The sequence below is a fragment of the Stenella coeruleoalba genome, assembly GCF_951394435.1.
Source record: "Stenella coeruleoalba genome assembly, chromosome: 17".
In the NCBI taxonomy this organism is placed as follows: Eukaryota; Metazoa; Chordata; class Mammalia; order Artiodactyla; family Delphinidae; genus Stenella; species Stenella coeruleoalba.
The window spans coordinates 3,008,208-3,034,877 of record NC_137163.1 but is presented as its reverse complement, the minus strand read 5'-3'; the positions used below and the strand labels follow the sequence as shown (position 1 = coordinate 3,034,877).

Genomic DNA, 26,670 nt, shown 5'->3' with positions numbered 1-26,670 from the left:
GCACCACAACTACTGAGCCTACACTCTAGAACCCACAAGCCACAACTACTGAGCCCAAGCGCCGCAGCTACTGAAGCCCACGTGCCCTAGAGCCCGTGCACTGCAACTATCGAGCCCACGTGCCCTAGAGCCCGTGCACTGCAACTACTGAGCTCACATGCCACAATTACTGAAGCCTGAGCACTCTAGGGCCCGTGCTCCACAACAAGAGAAGCCACCGCAATGAGAAACCCGCACACCGCAACAAAGAGTAGCCTCCGCTCGCCGCAACTAGAGAAAGCCTGCGCGCAGCAACGAAGACCCAGTGCAGCCCCCCCCCCAAATAAATTATTTTTTTTTAAAAAATGTGGTTTGTAGAATACTGAGGTTTGGCAATCTCCTGAGACCTCTTTTGTGACCTGGGACAACGCCAGCTCCTGTAAGCCCTCAGCGTGAGCTCAGCTGTCACAGGCAGAGTTCTGTCTGTCAGGTCTGGCTCATTCCTTTCTTCCCATTTTCAGTTTCTACTAACTTGTCCCTGTTTCACTTTCTGATGGTGGTCTGTTAAAACAGACCTCTTTGATGGTGTGTTTGTCAATTTCTCCTTAAAATTCTGCCTGTTTTTGCTTTACTTTTTTTCTTTACATATTTTTAGGTCATGGCGTGAGGTACATCCACGTCACAGCTGTTCTGTCTTCTCGGTGATCATGACAAAGTACCCCTTTTCCTCGCTATTGACTCTCAATTGCATTTTGTCTTCCATTTAGGCAAGAAGCATTTTTGGTGCTGTGGTGCCACTGTGGCGTTAGTGGGCTGCACCACGTGGACACTAACGCCCGCTTCCAGCCCCGCTGGCGGACAGTCTGATGGAATGTCCTTCCCTTCTGGGAGGTCTTTTATCTCATGCAGTTACTTTGACGCTGTGCAGTTTTAGGACAATGTGTCTAGGTATGGATTTATTTTTATTTATCCTGTTGGGAACAGGAGAGGCCTTTTAACCTAAGGGTTCTGATCTTTCTCCAACTGTGGACAATTCTCAGTAGTTACCACTACAAGTCTTAAGTCTCCTGCATGCTCGTGGTTCTTGTTCTGGAGCAGCCAGGAGAGGGATGAGGAGCTTGGACACCGCTGTCTGTCAGTGTTCTCCAGACCAGACCCCTGAGTGAGCTCCCCAGGCCCTCTTCCAGCACTCCAACCACCCCGTGGGCTCCCCACTTTACTGCATTCTCCCGCGTTCTTTACACTATGCTGTCTATGACCATGGTTGCTAACTGGCCCTGAAACCTCACCTTTGGTAATTTCCTTATCGGATAAATGACATCTGCCTGGACCTATCCTGGACCTGTGGGGTTTGCAGGTTCAAACTTCTCACCAAACTGAGGAGAGCCCTTCTCCAACGTCTCAGGCTGCGTCGCCACGAAGGGCCGGGTCTCCCAAGAGCCTGGGAGGTGGTGCAGGGCGTGAGACCCGTGTCCCTCGAGGCTGCACAGCCCAGGGTCGAGGACACTCACCCGCTCGTTCTTGTCGGTGCAGAACAGCCGAGTGTGGTGCCTCTTCTGGACCACTATGAACGTGATCCCCGGCTGGTAGTCTTTTTCTAGCTTAATGCATGCCTCTCGGATAGCCAGTAACTCGTGGTGAAGAACCTATGGAAAGAAAGAAGAACACTTTTTTTTTTTCTTCGCGGTACGCGGGCCTCTCACTGTCATGGTCTCTCCCGTTGCGGAGCACAGGCTCCGGACGCGCAGGCTCAGCGGCCGTGGCTCACGGGCGCTCCGCGGCATGTGGGATCTTCCCGGACCGGGGCACGAATCCGCGTCCCCTGCGTTGGCAGGCGGACTCTCAACCACTGCGCCACCAGGGGAGCCCAAGGAGAACACTTTTGAGGATCATTATTATGTTTTCAGGCCTCTCGCTATCTTGGAATGAATCCCTTAATCGTGTGTATGTTTGATACATGTTTACGTTAAGGCTTGTAGTTCCACTAGCTTGCTGTTACCTGTGTGATTCTGTCTCTCTGAGCCTGTTTCTTCAATAATATCATGGAGCAAACGATACCCAGGTTTCGTGGTTAAATGTTTTAGGTTAGATAACGGAGAAACAGGCTGAGCGCAGGCTCTGGAATGTTCTAAGTGCTACCACCCACCGTGGACATGAGGCACTGTGGGAAACACACACATGAACAAATCAATCCAACAGCTTGTTTTTGGATTGGAGAAGATGGAGAGAATCTAGTAAAAAACAAAACAAAACAAAACAAAAAAACCCAAAAACCCACTGGCTTAGGAGCTGGACCTGAGGTCAAATCCTAGCTCTACCACTAAGCAACCGTTTGGCTCTGGAAAGCCATGCACCCTGTCTGATCCCCAGTTTTTTCAGTTTTAAAATGGGAACATCCCACCTTGCAAGCTTGCAGTGAAGACTAAAGTCACCTGCGAAGCGCCAGGAGTTAGGGTACAAGGATGCTGGCACTGTCTCTGCTCCCCCACCTGTGGCAGAGATGAACAGGCACACAGCCCGGCACGGGGGCTGATGGCTGCTACAGGGACCACACACCTCAGGTTTCAGCAACTGCCCTTGTCAAATATTGTGCTGCGATGTGTCTCAAAAATATGTCTTGGGTTCTGGGTCCAGAAACCCCATTGTGGTGATTCTGTAAGATGTGGAGTGCATTCACCGAGAGAGAAAACGGAGGATGACACAAACCCTCTTCTGTAGTAAGAATGCCCATGACAGAGGGTGAACGGGTGCTCAGAAGAGGGGAGAACATCTCCCAACGGAGGGAACCAGACGGTTTTGTATAAGAGGGGCTTCGAGGCCGGCTGGCACAAGCTGGATCTGGACCCGAGAGGCGGCACAGGAACCCCAACCCAGGTTCCCACAGAAGCTCTGAATCAGGGGCCCTGGCCAAGAGCTACCAGACGGTCAAGGAACCTCAAGCCACCCCCCTCGCCCGCTGTGGCCTCAGCTGCTCCTACTTTGGACCAGGAAGGCACTGGCACCCGTGCCTGGTCACGTGCCACCCCACCTGCCTAGCAGGGTGGCCTGGGGCCTTGGGACACACTGGAGTGCCTCTTAGGATGTCTTTCTGTCTGGGTGGGTCTCCTGCAGCATCGGATACTTCTGCCTTCCCCGCTACTGTCTCTCGACGAAGCGTGCACTGGAGACGCGGCAGGGGTGGAGGTGGCATTAGCCCTGGCCAAGCATGGACACACGCAGGGCATCAACCCCCGAGTTCCAGGGTCAGATGGATCCGCCGCTGCCCACACTCCCCTCGACTTGGAGGTGCTGCGGGTGCTTTCACCTGGAGCACAGCAACACACCCCCTTTGGTCCTCACCTGCCCCTCCTCCAGTGACCCGGTGTCCAAGAGGCTCCCCTGCCTTCCAGACACTTCCTCAAGGTGATGCCCCACACGCCACCTAAGGTGCCGCCTCTCCCTCCACGTCCAAACAGTGGCTGCGTCCTACTGACTATTTCCAAAGGGCTCCCACCTACCCTCCGCCCGGCCACTTTCCTCACCCTGCTCTGCGCTCTCCTCACTCCGGCCCGCCCCCTCCTTTGCAGACAGAGGTGACCCCCAAGCCACAGTGGTGTCCCTGCCCCACAGAGACCCCCCACAGCCTACAAGGCAAAACCTGGAGCCGGGAAGGGCCCCTGGCTGGCGTGTTCTGGACCGGGTCCGCCTGGACAGGCCTCTCCGCCCCACCTGCAGCAGACCCCTGACAACCCCAAGTCCATCACTACCGCCCATACGGGGACCAGTAAACCCGGGGGCAAAACAAAACCCACCCCACCGTCTTCATTAGCGAACCCAAGGAGCCGTCCTGCCGAGAAACAGGGGAGTTTAAGACACCGAGAAGAGGGCAGGGAAAACGCGGGGGAGACGGCCGACCTGCTGGAACTGCCCCTCGGAGACACCGTCTCGGTAGAAGATGATGCGGGTGGGCTTGAAGCGTGTGGACTTGTAGAACTGGATGAGAAGCTCGCGCACCATGGCCGCCAGGTCCTGGATGATCTCCTGCCGGTGCTGCTGGACGCGCACGGTGGCGCAGTAGCGGTTCGGGTGGGCGTCCATGCTGCCCACGACCTGCGGGGCAACACGGGTCAGCAGGAGCCCCGAGGGCCCCCGCTCTAGGGGTGAAGGGGGTCCAGGAGAGGGCTCGTCACATGCAAACCCACCACCTTTACTATTCTTCTGAATGCGTCGCTGTAGCGCTTATAAACGTGTTCCAAAGAGTAAAGGTTTTCCCGAGGGACCTAATAAGAAAATCAACAATTGTTCTGAACCCCTAATTCTGCTTGTGATTAGATGTGGCTGAATTACATCAGCCCAGAGAAGGTACCTGGCGACAGTGACAGTGACAGTGTTCCTAATTCCTTCAAGCACACTGTTTTCCCAAAGCCATGTGCACCTCTACACACGACACTCCTAGATTCCGACCCCAAGAGTGACGGGTGTCCCAAAGGCAAGCTGGCCTGAAACCAATCGCCCGCAGGTGCCGCCCAGAGGGAACCAGACAGCGAGTGCCAGGGACATGACCCCACGGGGCCACCCTGCTGCACTGTTCATGCTGCTCAGACAAGGAAAGGGCCAAGAAGCATGGAGATGCCGATCACGCAGGAACACAGACCAACGGGACCCGGCAGGAGGTGATACTCACGGCGGCGATGGACGGCTTCTTCCCATCCCCGGCAGGGGGGTGTGTGACATCCGCCCCCAGAAAGATGACGGGCTGCTGGAACACCGGAGGCCTGTGAGGGGATGCGGGAGCGTCAGAGGCCAAGGCTCGGGGACACTGCCCGGACCTCTCAGGGTACTGGCACCAGCGTTACTTTGTGTGCTAAGGGTACTGTGGCCGTGTCTGTAAGGACTCCTTATCTTTCAGTCACATGTACAGAAACCTTACGGGTGAAAAGATGCTTGGTGTGAGATCTGCTTCAGAATAAGGCGGTGGGGGAGAGGGTGTAGGTGGAGTGTAGACTGAATGAGAGGGCTGAGGTGCTGACAGCTGCTGTGGCTGGGCTCAGGGACATGAGGGTTCTACCCACGTAGACGGCTGAAAATTCCAAGACAATTATACATACAAAGAGTCCCACGGTTTGTTACCCAACCCTGGACCTGCAGCCGCGCTGCAGGGTGCCCAGGAGCACCCTTGTTCTCTACCCGTTAGAGGCCAGCCCCCGTCCCGACACCCCTACATCTCCTCCAGACATGACCACACACTCCCAGGGCTGCGACACCGCCCCAGGTGAGAAGTACTGCTCTAAGCTCTCTCCCTGGGTCTTCTAAGCGCCGGCTGCACCCCAGCGGTCACGACCCTGAAGCGCCAGCGTTGGGGGCACGGCTCTCGAGCCGGCCGGCGGGTCCCAGTCTCACTGGCTGTGCGCCCTGGAGCTTCCTCTCTCTGTGCCTCACTCGCCTCTTTTCCCTGACGGCCTGTGCTCTCCCGCCCACCCTGCGCCTGCCCCCCACCCCCACCCCCACCCCCACCCCGTGGCTCTTCCCTGCTGCCCCCTCCCCCAATCCTGGATGGGTCCCGGGAGCATCGCAGCACAACACATGCAGTTATGACTCACACCTTACACCAGCAGAACCACACCTGCCTCCGGACTCCACTCTCTTCCCACAGCTCCCTCACTTCCCTTGCTCGCCTTGTGGCAAAGCTCCCGGAATTAGCCGATCCCTTTACTGCCTCCCAAGCAGGCCTCGTGCTGCCATGGCAACGAGACTCCTCTTTGCAAGGTCACCGACGACCTGCACACGTCCCCCAGTCCCATGGTGGAGCCTCGGACCTCATCGCACTTGGCCGGTTGGCACCGAGTGACACGGCCACGCACTGGCTCTTCCCCCGACCCCACCAGGCCCCAGTGCTGCCTTTCCAACCCCGGACTCCCCAGGCCGAGGGCTTGGATGTCCTTCCTATCTACACCCTGCCCTGGGGCTTCTCTCCAGCCTAGAGGCCTTAAATACCACCTCCACGTGAGGATTCCTGAACAAACCCCACCAACACCAGGCCTCTGTTTCCCCTCCCCCCCCCCCACCCCCAGTGTCTCCCCTGGGAGGCTGACGCACAGCCCAGCTTCCTCATCCACTGCTGCCTAACCGCCCCAGAGGCGCAGGCTCGGACTCACTCTCGAGTCTCCTCTTCCATTCAGACCATCCCGCCCCAGCCGTGCCCCAGCACCTCTCCTGGGACAACGCAGGAGGGCCCGGTCCCCACTCCACCCGGAGCTGGAGTCGCCTTTTAGAACGAGGTCACCGGAGCTACACCTCCACTCGTGAACCTCCCTCCCATGGATGCGCTCCCCCGGAGGGAGGGCCAGGCCCCCCAGCAGCCCTCTGCCCCTCAGTCTCTCAGTGGAACACCTGCCGCACTCCTGGCAGGCTGTACCACAGGGCCCTTGCATGGCCTGTGCCCTCTGGACTGCTCTCCTCCCAGGCGCCCACGTGATCCCGCCCCCTCCAGTGGCTGCAGTCTCCCCTGTGAAACCCTCACCCTTCTGAGCTCCTGTCCCTTCCGCTGTGTCACTGTTGCTCACCTGGGAAGTGCGTTTCTGGACCCTCCCACCGGGGCCTGCGCTGGAAGCCTAGGGCTTCTGCACACAGTAGGCGCTCAATAAACACAGAACCTGCCGCTGAGTGAACTGAGCGAGTCCAACGACCCCTCGTGGCAGAGCCACCCCCGCTCAGGGCAGCCACCACATCTCACGTGTGGGACCCCCGGCCCTGGACGGGGTAAGAAGTCCCTTCTCCTCGGGCCCCTGCACCCAGTCCTCAGTGGCCTGCAGATGGCCCTGGTCCCCTGGACCGAGAGTATCCGAGACCCGCGTCCTACTCGCTTCCTTCACCCCACTGTCCAGGGAAGCGGACGCCGGCCCCGGCGGGGCCCCACCCCCACCCCCAGCTGGGGAGTCGCGCACCAGCTGCCCCGCGCACACGCGGCGGAAGGCCGGCCTCACCTCCCCTGGGGCAGCAGGATGTTGTTCACGCCGCCCAGTTTGACGTTGATCTTCAGGCAGAGATTGGACAGGGTCTGCGGCGTGGTCCTCTGCACGTTCTTCATCTGCACACACTGCGTGGCCATCCCCAGCACCGTGTCTCCTACACGCTTGACCTCGGCTGCGGAGGGAACGGTGCGCTCAGGACGGCTCCCCTGGCGCCTCCCCTCCGCCCGCCCCACGTGCAGCCAAGCCCGTGGAAGAAGGGGTCAGAGCCCGGGTTCCAGCTCTGCTCCACGCCGCCCAGGCCTGTGCTAGCTGCGGGGCGTGTGTCCCGCTCACTCAGAGGCCGGGCGGGTGCAGCCCAGTCCTGTCAGGAGCGTTTCTGCGACTGATCCAGGCCTGCAGGGCGGTGCGGGCAGAGCCAGGCTGGAAGACAGGGCTTGCATTCCGAAGGCCACCCTCCGTCACGGTGCTCAGGATTGCAAGCAAGCCAATGCCCGAGTCGTTAAAAATATAAACACTGGCATCCTCACACCCTCGGCAAACGCAGATCCGACATCCAAGACCTCTCTGGGCCCACACCCCCTCTACTCCCGGGTTCTTTCGTGAAGCAACTGGTCAGCCGCTCCCTGGGCGGGCCTGGGAGAAGATGCGTGCGTAGCATGGGAATTCTGAGGGCTTTCTCTTTCCTCCTTTCCCTGGACACGGAGCAAGTGCTCCGTCGCTGCCCGGACGGGGGATCCAGTCAGCGACACCGACACACCTGTTCCCTTTGCCCTGGGGCACCCACACACCTCCCGTGCTGGGGCCTCTGGTCCCCAGAGGGCTTCCGGCAGACGCACCCGGCACCCACCTCCCCATGCCGCCGCCACCTGTCTACACCACCAGTGCCCCAGAGCTTCCCAACCCAGGGCCTGGGACTCCATCACAGGGGCCTGGTAACTTTCAGCCATGTGAAAGTGCAACCGCCCTTCTGGCAGAAAGGACTCTGATCAGCTTCCAGAGGATTCTGAGGCGGGCACAGCTCACAAGTGGAGAAGTGAGTCCCAGGCCGGAGCTGAGGACGGCGCCCCGAGTGGGTGACTGCGTGTGCGCCGCCTGGCTGCTCCTCCATCCAGCTGACGTCTGCGTCGGGCGGCGCAGTAGGTAACCGCACACGTGTCGAGTCCTGTGCCACCGCAGGACGCCGGCCTCCGGGAACCGCGGCCCCGGACAAGACTACCAAGGGCGGCCCTGGGCACGTGCGCGGCCGCAATCAGAAGCCACCCGGTCTTTCCTAGCTCTCGAGTGAGCCAGAGACAGGCAGCTCCTCGGTGCGGCAGAGACACGGAGGGCTGAGGCGGCACCGCACACCCACAGCGCCACCGGCAGCGGCCAGAGGCCGTGCGCGCGCCGAGGCCTACCGTAGACGGGGGTTTTTCCGGGCAGGATGACCACCACCAGCTGCAGGCCGGCGTACGTGTTCTTCAGGTGCCTGAACATGGGCTCCACGCTATCTGCGCCCTGGGCGTATTTACAGAAGCACGGCTGGCCCTGGATCGGCATTCCTGCGTCTCTCGAGATCTTTCTGAGCTGCTCCGTGAAGGACCTGAAGGAGGAGGAGGTTCGTTACGTGAGCACCGAGAGCGCCGATGATTCCGACCAACCGGAAGCCCTGGGGAAAGGGCACAGTCCTAACAGCTCCAGACCCCAAACCGTCTTCGTCGGATCCAAATCCGAGCTGAAGCCCTGGACAAGGCCGTTTCAACATGGTAACAAACAAAGGCGGCCGTTCGTGCTAACCGTGCAGGTTACTGTAAAGTCACGATGACACAGGAGACTTCAAGTCGGGGCCACGCTGCCCCCTCACCGGCTGTGACACTCCCAGGGCAGCGACAAGTGCTGTCCTTTGAAAGCCGTGTGTGAGCAGCTGCCGCCCACTTTCCTGCGGATGCCGAGCGTTGTCAGGGTGAGGAAAACTGTGAGCTGACTGTCCCCTTGGATTTCCCCCCAGTTATTCCTGTGTGTGCAACTTGGACTCGGATGACATAATCACGGGAGAAAACCAAACAGCCCCCAGTTAGAGTAGCACCGACAGCTGCGGCCGACAGGCCCTGTGAAATCACAGGCGGGGCTGGGGCGACAGAGCCACGGCTCCTATTTTAAGCTCAGGAATAGAAACACCACCGCCTTTTACCATAAAGTCAGGACACTCCGACCCGCTGCAGCCAGTTAGCGCTTGACCTCCAGTGCACACCCACGCCCACACGTGCACGTACCCTGGGGCCATCTGGCTCCAGGAAAAGTGAAATGGGGGCCATGGACAGGACACGGAGAGGGGAGGCACCCCGAGGTCGGACTCTAACGCACTCTGTCCCCCGACATCCCGCGCTCCCAGCTTCTCCGCTGGTGGCGTGGAGGAGTGGCCCCGCCCCTCCCCAGAGTCCTGAGAGCCACAGCTCTCTGGAGCCACTCTCTGCTGCAACGCCCACTGCTACCTTACCCCGCTTTGCAGGCCCCCTGCTCCCACCCCAGGGAGGCAGGAGACAAAAGCCCTCCTCTCCCTGCTGGGCAACCCTGCTTCCACCCCAGGGAGGCAGGAGACAAAAGCCCTCCTCTCCCTGCTGGGCGCCCCTGCTCCCACCCCAGGGAGGCAGGAGACAAAAGCCCTCCTCTCCCTGCTGGGCGCCCCCTGCTCCCACCCCAGGGAGGCAGGAGACAAAAGCCCTCCCCTCCCTGCTGGGCGCCCCTTCTCCCACCCCAGGGAGGCAGGAGACAAAAGCCCTCCTCTCCCTGCTGGGCGCCCCCTGCTCCCACCCCAGGGAGGCAGGAGACAAAAGCCCTCCTCTCCCTGCTGGGTCTGTTTGGCACAGAAGCGTGAGCATGTTTATGGGGCCGCTTTCAAAGGGTCTGACACTGGGCCCGGCTGGGCTGAGACAATCTCCTCCCTTGCCTCCACTTTGCACACTTACTCTTCACTTGCTGTTTTGTTTCTTACAGAACCTGCCCCACCTCTTCACACTCGCTCCAACAGCGAGTCTGAGAAGCAAAGCAGCACCGGGGTCCCCCACTTCCCGGCCCGGCCACCCCAGGCAGTGCCCTTCCACGGGGAAAGGCTGCCAACCCCTGCCCTCCAAACGGAGCCCACGACCTGCCCAGCCTGACGCAGCGGGCCTTCCCCGTGGCCCCTCCCCCCACCCCTGGGGGCCTTACTTGAGGTGCACCTCCGTGCATTGCCGCTGGGGGGCGAAGCACGCAATGGCCCACACCTTGATCTCAATGCCCGTGTGGAACTGCTTGTTCCTCATGTCCCAGACGCCCTGGACAGGGGTGGCAATCGCTTTATTCTGCAAACGGCGAGAAGTTTAGAGTAAGAAGAAAACGGAAAACATATTCCTCTGACCTTGGATTTTGTTACTGTCCCTACTGCTGTTGGTCCCCTGACCAGATGGCAGCTCCTGAGGCTGAGAAGGGAACCTTTGCGTAGACTCCCCATCTCTGAGCCGCCTGGCACCGCAGGGGTCCCACAGGTGTGTGCAGGATGGATGGATGGATGGACGGACAGAGGATGGATGGAGGGGTGAGAGGTGGAGGGAGGATGGAGGGATGAAGAAGTAGATTGTGGGGAGCAGGGGGGTGCCCGGAAGGCTGAGCAGGGAGGGCCCAGAGCTCCATCCAATGTCACGGGTCGCCTGGAGGAAAAGAAGTGCTTCACGACGTTACGGGAAGGCTTCTTGTCTTATAAACAGGCTTCCGTTCATTCTACCTCATCCGTTATCAGCGGGGCAGCCAGGGAAGGAAGGGAAGGGAAGGGAAGGGAAGCAAGGTGTTTCTTCCCAGTCCTGTGCCCGGAGCAGACAGGCCAGCTAGGACCGAGCCCACCGCTTCCCCGGCTCCACGCGCCGCTGCCTGCAGTTGTGTAAGCCATTCCCATTTCGGAAGGAAAACAACAGCAGATGACGCATCCACTTAATTGTGTCATCTCTCAACCAGAAACGACCAGGTCTCAACACTCACTGAAGGAATCTCTGAACTGCCTTCAAGTGATTCTGGAGCACAAGGGACAGTCAGGAAGGGACGCTGTGACTGGAGCTGTGCTGGCTGGACCCTTGTGTGCCCTACAGAGAAAGCGCGAGTCCCACAGGCTGGGCCTGAGTCAGAGAGAAGGCTTTGGCACTGGCCTCCTTTTTTAGCCAGGGCCGGGTGGAGGGGGCAGAGCTGCCATCCCAGGCCAGCGGGCAGCAGGCCCTGAAGGACAGGGCTGTGTCTGAGTTGCTGTCATTTACTCTGCAAAAGTGTTTTTTAATGAAAAACACTTTTTTCCTACTAAAATAATATAAGCATATTGTAAAAATCAAATATTACACAAATGAATGTTTTTGTTTCCTGTATTTTCTAAACCACTACCCAGCTCCTGCGAGCCTCCTTCTATAAGACAGAGCCACCACCAAGTGTAGTGTTCCAGACTCAGTAAGTAAACACACACACACACGCACGCACGCACGCACGCACAGTTTACACTGCAGTGCACTCGTACTATCGGAGCGCTTCTCAGCCTCAGCCCTGCAGTGGGCGCGTGGCTGGCGGGCTGCTGTGTGGCAGTCCTGTGCGCTGGAGGCTGCCAGCAGCTGCTGCCCATCAGATTCCAGTCCAGACGTTGCCGGAAGTCCCTGGGGGACATTTAATGTTTTGTCTAACAGGACAATGGGTAGGGCAGGTGATGAGAAGTGTTCGCTCCCATTACAATGTTTAAAACATCTGGAAAAATTCATTCATTTAGAAGCATTTAAAGTTTGGATCCTTACAATTCTAACATTCTTGCAAGGTTAGACTACAAGAGCTGCTTTGTTTTCCAGATGACTCCTGTCTTGACTAAAAGCTGGAAAGACGCTGGATATGCAATCTTGGGTTCACTATGTAAGTCTCACTACCTCGGGCATCTCCTCACTGACCTGTGAAAGGGAATCCACCTCTCCCTCCTAGGGCCACAGGGAGGGTTAAGAAGGTGCTGTGTCTGCAGCGTCTGAGCTCCCAGGTGCACAAGTGGGCTGAGAAGGAGCCAGGAGGCCTTGCTCAGAAGGCACCCTGCAGAGAACGAGGAGCAGCCCCCATGCCCACTGGCTAGGGTGGGGCTCCCCCCACAAAGGAATACCACGCAACGCAACGGTCAAAACGACAAGCCAGAGGTCACACACATTCCAAGATCTCCATGGGATCGAAGAGAAAATATTAAGTAAAAAAAGGCAAGGCACAAACGTGTACTTAATATGCAGCTATCTGCACAAGAAGGGGTGAAAAAAATATGTGAATAATCCCTGGAGCGATTTTACAAGGAGAATTGCCTCCTGGGAAAGTAACCAGGATCTGGGGAGAAAGAGATTTTTCTCCCTATAATTCTTTGTATCTTTTGAACTTTGAAACACTTAAAAAAATAGAACTTATATTTTAAAATAAGAAAGGAAAAAGTCCTGCAAACAAAACTGAAGGGGGGCTTCCCTGGTGGCGCAGTGGTTGAGAGTCCGCCTGCCGATGCAGGGGACACGGGTTCGTGCCCCGGTCCGGGAAGATCCCACATGCCGCGGAGTGGCTGGGCCCGTGAGCCATGGCCGCTGAGCCTGCGCGTCTGGAGCCTGTGCTCCGCAACGGGAGAGGCCACAACAGTGAGAGGCCCGCGTACCGCAAAAAAAAAGAAAAACAAACTGAAGGGACTTCCCTGGTGGTGCAGTGGTTAAGAATCCTCCTGCCAATGCAGGGGACACGGGTTCGAGCCCCGGTCCGGGAAGATCCCACATGCCGCAGAGCAACTAAGCCCGTGCGCCACGACTACTGAGCCTGCGCTCTAGAGCCCGCGAGCCACAACTACTGAAGCCTGCATGCTCTAGGGCCTGCATGCCGCAACTACTGAGCCCGCATGCTGCAACTACTGAAGCCCATGTGCCTAGAGCCCGTGCTCTGCAACAAGAGAAGCCACCGCAATGAGAAGCCTGTGCACCGCAATGAAGAGTAGCCCCCGCTCGCCGCAACTAGAGAAAGCCCGCGCGCAGCAACGAAGAGCCAACGCAGCCGAAAAAACAAAACAAAAAAACAAAACTAAAGCTTGCCAGAGGCGCTGAGGACTGGAGTCCCACCCCATCAGGTAAAAAGGTGTCAAGTCATGTAGAACACAGGCTCCCACAGGTGCTCACTGACCCACAAAAGCCATGACCTTTGTTCTCGTTCTCTCTCTCTCTCTCTCTCTCACTCTCTATCGTGTGCGTGCGCTCGCTCGCTCTTTTTCTTGGCTTGTAGGACCTTAGTTCCCTGACCAGGGATTGAACCCAGGCCCCGGCAGTAAAAGCGCCAAGCCCTAACCACTGGACGGCCAGGGGATTCCCAAAGCTGTGACCCTGGAAGCTGAGCCCCACCACCTGCGCTGCAGCTACAGGGGAGGTGCCAGGAGGAAAGGAGAGAAGAACTTCTCGTGAGTTCTAAGGGGCTCAAGGGTCAGGACCGTACTGACCAGAACCAGAGGTCAAATGGGCAAGAACCAACAGACAGAACTGTGCCCGTGACTAAACTGACGTACTTGCTCCCACATACCTCCAAAACAACAGTTAGAAAGCAGAAAAGCGGCACGAACTTCTGGAGAGCAACTCGTCACTGGCAGAGTACCCATCATACAAAGAATGATGCTTTTAAAATTTTGATGAGATAATAAAGTTTACCTTTTGAAAAGAAAAGGGGTGATTCAGAAAACTTTAAAAGGGTTAAGGAAACCAGTCCTTTACGAAGGCCCATGGCTGTTACAGGTTCACACTGGGTCAGGAAGAATCCTTTACCTTGACCATGGTCTACACCTGAGGATGTGTGCGTGTGGGTCAGGTGCTGCCGCTCCAACATCGACGTTCAGACGCACACTCCCAACACCCACAAACAGCCCACCCGGCCGTCCACCTACCCGGCCCCCGTAGAGGATGGAGGGCGGCTGGAGGACCCGCCCGGTCACGTCGGTCATCTCGTCTCTGACCATGATTCCAAACTCACGGACATACGGGTCTGTGTTAAAGCTGGCACTTCGCATCTTGAAAAGGGAAGAAGGAAAGGCACAGAGTCGGGTGGACTTCGCTTCCTTCCAGAAGCCCAGTCTGTCCAAAGCATCGGGGGGCCTTGCCCTGGGCACCCTGAGCTGGCGTCCCCAGGGTGTCCCCACCCGAGGATGTGACGCTCACCAATTTGCTAATCTCTTCCTGCCGATCGGGGGCTGACCTGGCAGTCGCTCTGATCATGGTTGAGGTCTGATTGTCGGTCAGCTTTTTTATACATCTCTGTCCCGCCACTATGTTACAGACCTATGAAGAAACGCAAGAACCGGGTGTCAGCAGCGGGCTGGGAAGCGGGCACGGGTCTGAGGCCAAGCGCGAGAGCTGGCGCCCAGCTCTGCCCGTGACACACCTGTTCCTCACGGGTGAGCTGTGAGGCGCCACACAGACGCCAGTGTGGAGGCTGTTCCTGAGACCCACTAGAAACCGCACACGGGCGGAGGCCCTCCGGCCAAAGGCAGAAACCACCCGAGGAGACCCAGCACAACAGAAGCGCGAGCCGGGAACCGCGCCGCTGAAAGCAGCACCACCCAGCAGCGGGCTGGGGTTGGCCTGTGTCCTCACCCTGGGTTGTGCGGACCCCCGTCCTCAGACACCGGGCTGTAGTACAGAGCTGCGGGGGATGGGAAGGAAGTCTGCCTCCTGCACCCAGCACAGGCAAAACCAAACCAAGGGCCAGGTGTTCCAGTAACTGGACAAATACCGAGAATTTAAAACACTACCAGAAAAGACTTAAAAACTTGTGTCCTAGTTTCAGCATTTGATCTTTTCCCAGGCAAGGATTTTTCAAACCAGAAGTGATTCCTGAGCACGTTTTACTGGGTGCCAGGGGCCTGCTGGGCACACACGTATGGTCTCGACCTTCACACGAATTCTGTAAGTTACCAAACCCATCTTATTAGTGCAGAAACTGAGGCTGGACCACATCTGTTAACCTGTCCCAGGTCCCCCAGTGGCAGGAATAACAAGGTTTGGGCCCGGGGTGCCAGCGGGACCCCTGCCCCGGAAGTTCTCCTCCCAGCCCACAGAGATGGAGGGAGGGGGACTTGCCTCTAGGGGAAGGTAGGTGTGTTTCTGCTCCTGTCCGACTTGTAAACATGGGAGGTGAGGGTAGCGCAGAACCAGCTTGTGCCTATCCTTAAAGTACTGGGCCACCGTGCACTCCACCGTCTGCCCGCTCTCCTGCTGCAGCGGGAACCTGGGGAAGAAAGAGGCGGCTCAGCCCCGGAGCTTCCCAGGCCCCCAGGGGATGGGTGACCAAGACCCACGTGCCCGCTCACACAGGGATGCTTTGTGGGTCTGCCTTCTTAGGGCTGAAGAAGGTGGAGGGTGATTCAAAGCACCTCTCTGGGGGTCAAAACCAAATCATGCCCTCTGGCTTATCTGAACATTCCCAAGTCCCTAAACTTTCGTTTTATCTCTGGAGTCGGGAAGTGAAAAGCACCCGCACAATATGCAATATGCAATATGCAATACATATTACAATATGCAACAATCACAAACGACGCATACACCTGGAGTACACGGAAAGGACTCAGGGCAAACGACGCATACACCTGGAGTACACGGAAAGGACTCAGGGCAAACGACGCATACATCTGGAGTACACGGAAAGGACTCAGGGCAAACGACGCATACACCTGGAGTACACGGAAAGGACTCAGGGCAAACGACACATACATCTGGAGTACACGGAAAGGACTCAGGACAAACGACGCATACACCTGGAGTACACGGAAAGGACTCAGGGCAAACGAAGACAAATCCAGAAAGAACAGCCTGTGCACGTTCCAGCTGACCTCGCACTGACTCTGAAAGTCGGTTACCGGCTGAGCGCTCCAAGTGTCCGCCCCAGAAAACCTGAGGCCTTCCAGAACAGGACAGTGAAAGGGACAAGCTGGGGCTGCTCAGGCCTCCGCAGCCACATGTGGTGGGCTGAGGCAGGAGAGGCCCACTTGCAGGGGCGGGAGAGCACAGTGGCATCCTGCACTCACGGGGGGGGGGCAGCCCCCATGCAGGATGGGGCCGAGGGCGCTGGGCACAGGGGTAGGGGACCTCTGCCGACTCCTTCGCTCTGCCCGGTGGGAGGAGGTCATGGGGACAAAGACACAGGCTCATCTTGCCCCCCCACTGCTGCACAGGACCCTGGGCGTCTTGGTATAACCAGTACCCAGAGACACACCAGGCACTTCCCACGGAGCGACCGCGAGAGAAACTAACGAGTCCTCACTGGACCCAGGAGGCCTCAAGGTGGGGTGAGGGGGCCACACAACCTCAGACAGCACTGCATCCGTGCACCAGGATGCTTACTACACGGACCTGGACCCCAGGCTGTCTGTGAAGTGACGGGAGCTCAAGACAGAGGCCGCAGCATCGGCCTGGGCCGGGCCACGCTTGTGGATCCAGGCAGCGCCAACCGATCCCCACTCCCTCCCTGGACCCCACTCAGCACGGAGGACTGGAAAATGAACCAAAAAGACCTTCCCTCGCCCGTCATATTCAAGAAGGAAAACTGACGGTGAGCCCCTCCCCCCGCCCCATACAGGGGGAATTTCATTATTTTATTTCACAAGGTGAAGTGTGCTTTCGGAATTTTATAACTAGAATGAAAATCCTTTGCAGGAGTGATTGCTGCAGAGTTTGGACATCTGAGTGACAGTGAAGGTCAGAGCTGGTAAGCGTTTGACAGGGAGGCCGTTTACGTTTGGTGGCTGGCGGGCCGCCGGGTCACGTTGCAGACGCGGTACTTCCTCTTCATCTGCCCGCAGTGCGTTATCTCCACCTTTAGACCTGAGAACACACAGCAGCTGGGTTTCAGCATCAAGACTCGCCCGGGCCTGCAGCGCACACCCCACTGTCAGCCCATCAGCTTTCAGGGGAACCTCACCCACAGACCCACGGCGAGGGCCTTCTGGGTGACCCTCGCGCTGGGCCATCTCACCCCCAGGGACGCCCCCTGCCCCAGGGATGCCCGGGCCAGAGGCAGGGTGTGTCCTCAAAGACGAGGGGCGACGTGGGCTCGGCTGAGGGCGGGGCGTCAGCCGCCACGGCCTTCTGTGCTTCCTTCGGGGTTATTTTTAGCAATGAGCACTGCTGCCGGCCTTTGAACACCCCCAGGAAGGACAGGTGCAGAGGGGCCGAGCCTACAGGGCCTGCCAGCTCTCCGACGACGGGCAGAAGGACACAGCCAGGTCACTGAACCCTGGACTGAGTTTTCTTGAGTGGAACCCAGGCTCGGTTAAATGACAAGGAATCAACGTTCCGGAACGTCCCGAGAAAACTGATTACACTTGTGCTGCAGCTGTCTGGCCCTCATATCTGCACTCGGACACTGCCGGGCCACCCCACGCAGAAAGTCATCATTTAGAAATCGTTCCTGCTCTGGGAAGCGGGCGTCCTTGTCCTGCGCTGATGTGTCTCTGAGGGCTGGCTCCTCCGCCGCCCCCTGCCCCTTCCCCTCGGAAACACGAATGAACAAGAACTTGGGAAACTCAGGGCCATGCAGGTCGCGTCCCTCATCCACCGCGGCGGGCAGCTAGTTACCTTTGATTTCTTTGGTAAACTTGACCCTTTGGGAATCTGTCAGAGGTTTTTGTTGTTCTTCAATACTTTTAAAATCCAAAACTTCACACACAAACTCGATTACTGGCTGTGCCTTATAAAATGCTGTTGCCGAGACTACAGGCGGGAAGAGAAGAGACAAAAGCCGAGACGTGACCGGGCCTGCCTGGCCAGGCCACCCCCGCAGCCGGCCGGCTCCCCCTGCTGCCCCTGCTTGTGGACTCCGAGGGGCAGTGGAGGGGTTGGCAGAGGCTGAAGTCACCCTCTGAGGAAAATGCCACGGTGTAAAAACAAAACCCATCAGCCGGTGATAACCGCAGGCCTGGGCTTTCTGGCACTTTCTGACCCCCTTCTGGTCTCGGGCTCCCTAAAGTTTACTGTTCCCACGTGGGGTCCAACACAGAGGGGCAGCCGGGAACCCCCTCTCGGCCCCCTGAGCCACAGGCTGTGTCTGTGGAGGGGGCCCCGCGGAGGCTCTGACGGTCAAGCGTGAGCGCCACTACCTCCGTGCACGAGCAGTGCGGCGCGCCGGGCGCGTGTGGAGGGGCCTCGCAGCCCCCCTCACCCCCCGATGGTGGCCGGGGCTCTGCTTACCGTCGATATTCAGCATCATCTTCCAAAGAGAAGGCCGGACGGACTGATGGAAGCCAAACCACACCTCTCGTCCCCCGCCCAGCGGGTTGGAGCAGCCCTCGGACGCCGTGAAGAAGGAGCGGCCCACGGGGGTGTACCTGGAACGGGAGCCTTGTCTAGGTAGGCCGGCGGGCACACACCCCGCAGACGCGCAAGCCGTCCGCCTGTGTCCACGGCCAACACGCGGGGCACACGCAGGAGAACTTCCTCCCGCGAGCCGAGGACACGGGGGTCTGGTTACACCTCGTGTTCCCCACGCGATCCTCCCACCACGATGCCTCGCCCGCAGCCCTCGGGTCTGCACACAGCACTTCACCTCCTTCTAGGATGGGGCGGGCGGGGGTGCAGGTGCAGGCGACCACAGTCAGCCAGCCAGACCGGTCCCGCCCGGGCCTCGGGGCGTCTGGCACGGAGGGGACCTCGCGGAGACCAAGCACCCAGGCCCCGTTCCCTTTCCACCCGGCTCCTCTATGGGGGGGGGGAGCGGGAGCTGCAGAGCTCGGACCTCGTCTCGGGGGACAGTGAGGTCCACGTGAGGGAACACCCATGCCCTCCCAGGGGGAGTGACTGAAGGTGCTCAGAGACGGAGGCCACCGCACTCTCCAGGGCAGCGGCCGCGGCATCACCGAGGGTCCCCGAGGGAAGACCCTGTCGCCTACAGGCCGAGCCGCCAACCAGGACACACACACTCTGCTTCCCCCAGCCTTTCTCTATTTCCCCCAAATGAAAGACTTTCCTCCTGATTATAAAAGTAACATGGTGATTAATGCAAAGGAATGCAGAAAAAAAAAAACATAGTAATTCCCGCCACTCTTTTCGAAAATGGATTCAACATTTTGACAGCAACCCTTAAGAGCGAGGGTCTTTTGCACCCACCCGCCTTCCTCACATCAACAGTTCCAAGCAGTGACAGACTACCTGCAGGGGCCCGGGGACCCTGCCAGGAGTGACAGCCTGCCCTGTGTTTCGAGAACACCAGGGTCCCCTTTAAATCTAACATGGCCCTTCAAGGAGATTCCTCTTACACTTAAAACACCCCTCCCCTCAAACCTTAGAGTTCTGGTCGGTATTGGGAGAGTTCAGTACGGAGGTTCGTTCCAGTTTCAGGTTCTCCTCCTCTCACTTAATTGTTCAGAGTTCCTGAGGCCCTACTGTGCACGCCACCCGGGGAAGGAAGAGGCGTCCCACACTGGAAACCCGAGCGGTGGGTGTGGCTCGCACACAGCTGTCACATGGGGAGCTGGTGTGGCCCTGCGCCTTCATCTGGTCAATCACGAGCCACCAAAGTGTCCTCCTACCCTCTGCCTCAACAAGTTCAAGTGTGGTGATCAGTGAAAGGAATCCCATAGAATAAAGCGAAGTGTGTGGGCGTAGGCGCTCCCGCGGTCCCGAGAGGCCCCTCCTCGAGGCGGAGGCCACGCAAGCACAGAGGCTGGAACAGGGCTCCTGAGCGCGAGGGCGACTGAGAAGCAGGACCGAGCCCGCACGCTGGGTGGAGCGGCCGCTGCACCGAGAGACAGGCAGGACCTCTGTGTGCTTGGCTGCGAGCTCCGGCCATTTCTTTTTACATGACAGTTTTTCCCGAGCTGGCGTTGCTACTGCTTTCATCGTATAAACCCCTACGGCCGTCCCCACCCTGTCCCCGAGAACCGGCACCTGCTCAGACAGAGGATTCAGGCTTCTCGGTTCTCACCTCATGGACGGTCCTCACCTCATGGACGGCAGATGCCTCATAACCACGTCGAGGGCTTGGATCGTCTCGAAGGGGACGCTGGGCAGCCGCCCCGAAAGTGCATCGTGTAATGCCTGTAAGCTGACGCAGGACACCCACTTGATGGACACCTTGAAGATGCGGTCCTTCCCTTCTCCTGGCAACGTGACCTCCAGCTCCACCTGGGAGGGGATCCAGAGCACACAGTTACTCACGCTTCCCTCTGAAGAAGCTACAGGGAGGTCAAGGGTGGTGGGTCAGCTTCCAGAACCCCGAGGTTAGGGGAATTCAGCCGGTCCTTCATCCAAGCCCAGGAGAGGGCACGCTCAAGCCCCTCCTCCAGCAGCCAGTGACTGAAGTGCAACGGGAGTCCTTCCCGCCACGCGTGTCTAGTGCTTCCCTAGCCCGATCCTGCACACGGTGGCAGCCGGGAGAAGGCGTCCTGAAGCCGCACGGCAGCTGCTCAGCTGGGGTCTGGGTCGGCCTCTCTGAGGAGGGCACCCCAGGAAGAGGAAAGCAGGGCGCAGGCACAAGCCTAGGCTGCTCCTGGGACAGAGGAAGGGGGCATGGGCAGCTCACTGGGGGTCCTGGGGAGTTACTCTTTCTCCAGTGGGACTGAGAAAACCGCAGTGGCTCTGGGGGTTCCTGTTTTCTGGGTCCCTTAAGAGTCCATAGGCTAGTTTTGCAGTGAATAAATCATGAAGAAAAGCCTTCTCAGAACAGACATGAGCTAAAACGGAACAAAACGCTACCAACAGCCTAGACGGGCGTGCGTCCCCCAATTCCCTCGACGCTACAACAGCCTAGACGGGCGTGCGTCCCCCAATTCCCTCGACGTTACAATAAAACGTGGGCAGATCACAGGCACTGAATGAAGCGTGTGGGCAGTGGGGACAAGCCAGGCTCTTCCCCAGGCAAACAAGCCCTGATGCTGTTCCAAGGGCTGTCTATGCCCATCTGTGCAACAGGAAAGTGCTGCGGTACCAGCATCGCCAGGTACAAGATGGTGGAGAAAGTACCTTCAGCTACCACAAGACCAACCAGAATTCCCTGGGAAGAAATTAAAATTCTCAGCAAGACCTCAGAATATTTACACAGTAGCACTCAGTGTTCATAACAGCCCTTTCCAACAGAACTTTCTGTGGTAATGGAAACAGTCTTTTCTTGAGCTGACCAGGACAGAAGCCACGGGCCACTTGTGACCGCTGAGCACTTGAAACGTGGCTGGTGGGAGTTGCAGAACTAAACTTTTAGCTTCATTAACTTCTAGTAGATTTGAGTGCACACAGCCGCGTGCAGCCAGTGGCGGGTGTTCAGGACAATGGTCCAAGGTGCGCCCTCTGGAGCCAACCCTCGATGAACAGCAAAACCACTTCTCTCCCCACCTCCCAGTATGTCCTTCGCCCCTCACCACGCCCACCCACCCTGCTCCATGCGATGCCCAGACACACCTTTACCCGGTGCCTTCACTCCACCACTGAAACGGTAACTTATTATTTGGCGACTGACTAATGCACCCTGAGCATCACACACACAGCTGATGACTGAAGCAATTCTGATATTTGCTGGTAATACTTCCCTGTGTTTATGGAACATCTATTGGTAGGGCACAGACTATATACTTTATCCTTAAACACCCAAAAATCCCAGCAAGGGAGACTTGTTCACCATGCGTTATACAAAAAACACAGACCCTCAGACTGACAGTCCAGCCCAAGGCCACACAACCATGAAAGGGCAGACGTGGGACTGGGAGCCAGCTGGGCTGATGTCAAAGGCCCTTCCACTCACCACGTGATGACCCGGGGCGGGGCGGGGGCGAGAGGTCCTGGCACCAGCCTCGCTCATTCATTCACGCCCTCCTTCCCCCTCTCACCTGACAGCCTGTGCTCAGCTCCTCTGCTCACTCTGCACTCGCAGGGGCTCCCTCCCTCCTGCACTTGCCACAGCCCATCCAGACATCACCAGAGCAGCAACCAGACTGCACCAAAGCCCCCTGCACACCTGTGTCCTAGGTATGCTCCAGCACAGGCCCACACACCAAGCCTGACGGCCCCAAAATGGGAACGGCCCGAGGTCCATCGAAGGGAGAACAGAGCAGGGAAAAAGGAACACGTTCTTCACAATGGATGGATTTCAAGCACCTAATACTGAATAAAAGCGGCAAGCCACAGGGGCACACTGCAGTATGACTCGCCTCAGGGCAAAACATGTTAAAGATGCACACGCAGCTGATAAAACCAGTCAAGGAAGGGTCCACTTAACCCAGGTCATCAGGATGGTGGCCATGGGGGAGGGTGCGGGGGAGGGCCTGAGCGTGGACCAGCAGAGACCTGCTCGCGCGTCAGCAGAGGGGGTAAGCACTTCCGCCTATTCAGACATGGTGCACCAAGGACACGGCCAACAGGTGGGTGGAGACCGCACGCTAGTTTCCTTCTCACACACCAACGTGTACAGTGGGCACTTCACGCCTACCGCACACGTCTCCACCCAGCAGCACCTGGTGCATCTAAAGAAGAATTCTGTGAACCGGAGCTAATTAGACGCTTGTCAATGTCATTCTTTAAAAATGCCTCTATAATCCAACTGAGTGGGATTCAGAGGGGCATATTTTCCTTTAGCAAAAGGTACTCCTATTTTTATTTTATTTATTTTAAAACACCCTTCCTTTATTTATTTATTTATTTCTGTAATTTATTTATTTTTGGCTGCGTTGGGTCTTCGTTGCTGTGTGTGGGCTTTCTCTAGTTGTGGCGAGCAGGGGCTACTCTTCATTGCGGTGCGCGGGCCTCTCATTGTGGTGGCTTCTCTTGTTGTGGAGCACGGGCTCTAGGCGCGCGGGCTTCAGTAGTTGTGGCACGTGGGTTCAGTAGTTGTGGCTCGCGGGCTCTAGAGCACAGGCTAAGTAGTTGTGGTGCGCAGGCTTAGTTGCTCCATGGCATGTGGGATCTTCCTGGACCAGGGCTCGAACCCGTGTCCCCTGCATTGGCAGGTGGATTCTTAACCACTGCACCACCACGAAGTCCTCTATTTTTTTTTTTTTTTTTTTTTTTTTTGCGGTACGTGGGCCTCTCTCACTGTTGTGGCCTCTCCCGTTGTGGAGCACAGGCCCTGGACGCACAGGCTCAGCGGCCATGGCTCACGGGCCCAGCCGCTCCGCGGCATGTGGGATCTTCCCGGACCGGGGCACGAACCCGTGTCCCCTGCATCGGCAGGCGGACTCTCAACCACTGCGCCACCAGGGAAGCCCGAAGTCCTCTATTTTTAAACAGATTCTAGACCAGCCTCCTCTTGGCCCCCATAAAAAGGGAACAGAATAAGCTCCAGGCTCTACAACATTCTCTGTCAGTCACGTCTCAAGAGGCCGACTGGTACAGGCACCTAATATCTTAGGGATGATGGAGACTTCAACAGAAATGTCGCTCCAGGGGCAGGGTGGCACCGGGCTTCAGCTGTGACACGAGCCCAAGAGCAGTCCTCATGTCCGTCTGGGCTGCCGGCCACTGGACGCGCTCCACACACCAAGACACTCCAACCTCTGAGCACCCTGTAGCTCTGGTCCCAACCACGCAGCACCCAAGGGCAGTGTGCGGGCTCCCAGCTCTGTAACCTCTGTGGCTCCCTTGGGTGCCGTCTGTAATACGGGACAGGAGGGCAGCCCACGCGCCACACAGATGCCTGTGCCAACCGAGGATGCCGGCAGCCCAGAAGCTGCGACACAGGAAGGCGACCACTGCCAGCTTTTGAATATGGACAACGTTAGCAGGGACGCCACCCCAGGCCTGGAAAACGGTGAGGCAGATGCTGAGAGTCCATGTCTCCAGACAGACCACAGCCACACACTCAGTCCCTTCTGTCTGAACGCCACCAGGGCGACAGACGAGAACTGGGACAGGAAGAGTCCCGCTTGGTGCCGCCGTGCAGCTCGGAAGCAGCACCGACAAGAGCAAGGAGAGGCGTGCGCGGCCAGGGAGCGGCAGCCACGGCGCCCAGCGGGCTCTGCTTGTCCAGACGTGGCTGCCATCCATCCCTCAGGAAGGAGCGACAGTGCTGGCAGGGCCTCGGGGTTGCCAGGCTCCATGCGCACAGGGCGCTGGGGGCGCAGGTCTTCTGTGACCGGCACAGCAACAGATCCCGTCAACGAGCAGCCCGTCCTCAGATGACCCGGGACAAAGCGTTGGGAGACGGCCGGGAATTCAGTGACGGCGGCAGGAGAACGACAGGTCCAGGGAGGGGCTGCGCGGCTGAGGAGCCGTGCTTGCCGAGCACCTCGACCCGCCAACAGGCCAAAGCTCGCTGACAGATGCCGCAGGCCTGGGCCTCCCTGGTGGCGCAGCGGCTAGGAACCCGCCTGCCAATGCAGGGGACACGGGTTCGAGCCCTGGTCCGGGAAGATCCCACATGCCGCGGAGCAGCTAAGCCCGTGCGTCACAACTACTGAGCCTGTGCCCTAGAGCCCGCCAGCCACAACTACTGAAACCCACGTGCCTACAGCCCGTGCTCCGCAATAAGAGAAGCCACCGCAATGAGAAGCCTGCGCACCAGGACGAAGAGTAGCCCCGCTTGCCGTGGCTAGAGAAAGCCCATGCGCAGCAATGAAGACCCAACGCAGCCATAAACAAACAAACAAACAAACAAATAAATAAATAAAATTTATTAAAAAAAAAAACTGCCACAGGTTCACTGGAGGGACCCTCAGTCCGAAGGCAGCAGGACTGCCTGAGGGGCAAACGAGGCCGGGCAGACCCTCCACCTGTGGGCTCGCCAAGGAGGCCCCAAGGACGGCTCCCTGGCCCCCACCGCCTCTGCCCTCCCCTCCTGCCCCTCCTCAGACCTGCGACCCTCCAAGTGCAGAGGCCTCACCACCCTGCTCAGACTCTCCAGCCCGTCACCCCAGGTCAGCAGTGGCCAGCGGGGCACAGGCAGCCCGGCTCGCAGTCCGGGGCGTGGTGCAGGGGGAGAAGGGGCGCCGTGGACTCTGAAGGCTGGAACGCCTTCCACGCAGGGTCTGCTACCCATCCGAGTTCGTGCCTGGCCTCACGGGGCGCTTCCTTCTCAGGAGACGCTCACACCTTCCCTGAATAAACACATAGAGGCTGTAGGTCCAGGAAGCTGCAGACCCGCTGGGGGAGGGCTGGACCCAGCAACAAGGCCAACAAATGACACACATTCCCCTTTGCAACTCATGTCATGCTCCTGCTGCAGAGGGTCCAGAAGTGAAACCCCAGACCATGAACGGCCCTCACAGACTCCTCGGTCTCCACGTGGGTAGGGAAGGGCTGGCCTGGTGCACCGGGTCTTCCAGACACGACAGGGCTGGGATCAAGGGGCGTGCGCGTGTGCACGCACGTGTGCGTGTGCATGTGCGTGTGGCGGGGGGGTCGCTAGTAGGAGAGAGCAGGAGTAGATCGCAAACAGCTGCCTTCCCTGAGTAAGGGCCCGGGGCCACAGTCTGTGCACAGACCTGTGCAGAGCCACCTGCGGCCCCCGGGCAGCCGCTAGCAGACACAGGGTTTCCGGGACATTAAAGGATGTCTTCTCTTACTACAAAAGTGCCCATGACACAAAGAAAAGTACTGTATAGAAAAGAGAGCAAACGTAAAATGAAAAAAAAAAAAAGGATGACACTTTGCTCCAAGATGTGAACATACGGAAATAGAAAAGGTTAACATCTTACATTAGCTCTCAAACAGAAGAGATTAATTTCTGCATCTCACGAATATTTGACAGAACCTTAAAGACAACTGGAAGGAGGGGTCTGGAATCTGGAGACCCACGCTAACCAAACGCTGTGGCCTTGGCTAGGTCCTCTCAGCTCACCTGAAAAAAGGATGAGGATGGGTGGGACTCAATTTAAGAGACACTGATGCCCACTGAGTCTTGGCAATACGTACGAAGGGCTGCTGTGGGCATCAGGGCGTCCACACGGACATGGGTCAAGACGATAGATGCGAACCCTTGGACCAGCAACAGCACCTATCAGCATCTGCTAAGTGTGGACTGTGTCCCAGGTGTTCTACAGGCGTCACCAGGAGAGCGGCTTAGAGATGCAGACACCCCAGACCCTGAACCAGAGCCAGCACTTAGCAGAGGCCCCAGGGCTGCAGGAAGCACACTGAAGGTGGAGAAGCTTTTCTTGGGGTGTGTTCACCCATTCAATTGTCACAAGGCCCCTGGGAGGTAGTGTCTATACCATCTCCCCATTTTATAGGGGTGGCAGGTGAGCAGCTTACCCAAGGTCCCACCACGAGTTAAGGGCGAAGCCAGGCCTCGGATCAGACTTATTATTACCCTAGAACCCGTGTTAACGTCCACAACGATGTGTCTCAAATTTGAACACCATACATCCTCCCCACCCCTTCTGAAGGAAAAATACTCCTTGGCCCCTCCTAGTATCTAATCATAAATATGTACAGACAAAACTGTGAATAAACTCCTTATGCTTTTCTTTCTTATAGAACTTTAAACAAAAACAAATGTGCAAGTTAAACACAAAACTCTATAACTCACACATTTCAAATGGAGAGCATGTTAATTAGCAAGGGGTGACTGCTCAGCTGACAGGCACTGGGTCCTGGGGCTCCTCCAAATTCAAAACCATGTCAATCCCCACCCCCCCCCCCCCCCACCAGCCAGGCAGGGCTGGGCCGAGCACCACTGTTATCTCCTAGAATCACAGCAAGGCCCTGCGGGGACAGAGCCCTTATCACCACTGGCCTGCCCTTGGCCCTAACGACTCCTCCTATCTGAGCGTCACACTTCATCACACTTCCCAGCCAGCCCC

General features: G+C 57.9%; 1 protein-coding gene across 8 annotated transcripts in view; it reads right to left on the bottom strand.

Annotated features, from left to right (window-relative positions):
* AGO2 (argonaute RISC catalytic component 2) overlaps positions 1-26,670 on the bottom strand; it is a 98,536-nt gene that overhangs the window by 10,120 nt on the left and 61,746 nt on the right. For 7 of the 8 annotated variants that reach the window (XM_079902132.1, XM_079902130.1, XM_079902131.1 and 4 more), the window contains 13 exons: positions 19,887-20,068; positions 18,137-18,273; positions 17,525-17,659; positions 16,684-16,771; positions 15,032-15,179; positions 14,111-14,230; positions 13,840-13,962; positions 10,116-10,249; positions 8,327-8,511; positions 6,942-7,101; positions 4,643-4,733; positions 3,874-4,068; positions 1,491-1,625 (listed from right to left, as the gene is read on the bottom strand). In XM_079902132.1, coding sequence (XP_079758258.1) covers positions 1,491-1,625; positions 3,874-4,068; positions 4,643-4,733; positions 6,942-7,101; positions 8,327-8,511; positions 10,116-10,249; positions 13,840-13,962; positions 14,111-14,230; positions 15,032-15,179; positions 16,684-16,771; positions 17,525-17,659; positions 18,137-18,273; positions 19,887-20,068 — 1,833 coding nt within the window. Of the gene's footprint in view, positions 1-26; positions 951-1,490; positions 1,626-3,873; positions 4,069-4,642; positions 4,734-6,941; positions 7,102-8,326; positions 8,512-10,115; positions 10,250-13,839; positions 13,963-14,110; positions 14,231-15,031; positions 15,180-16,683; positions 16,772-17,524; positions 17,660-18,136; positions 18,274-19,886; positions 20,069-26,670 lie in introns of those variants that run through there. The other variant, XM_079902134.1, reaches the window with a different exon arrangement.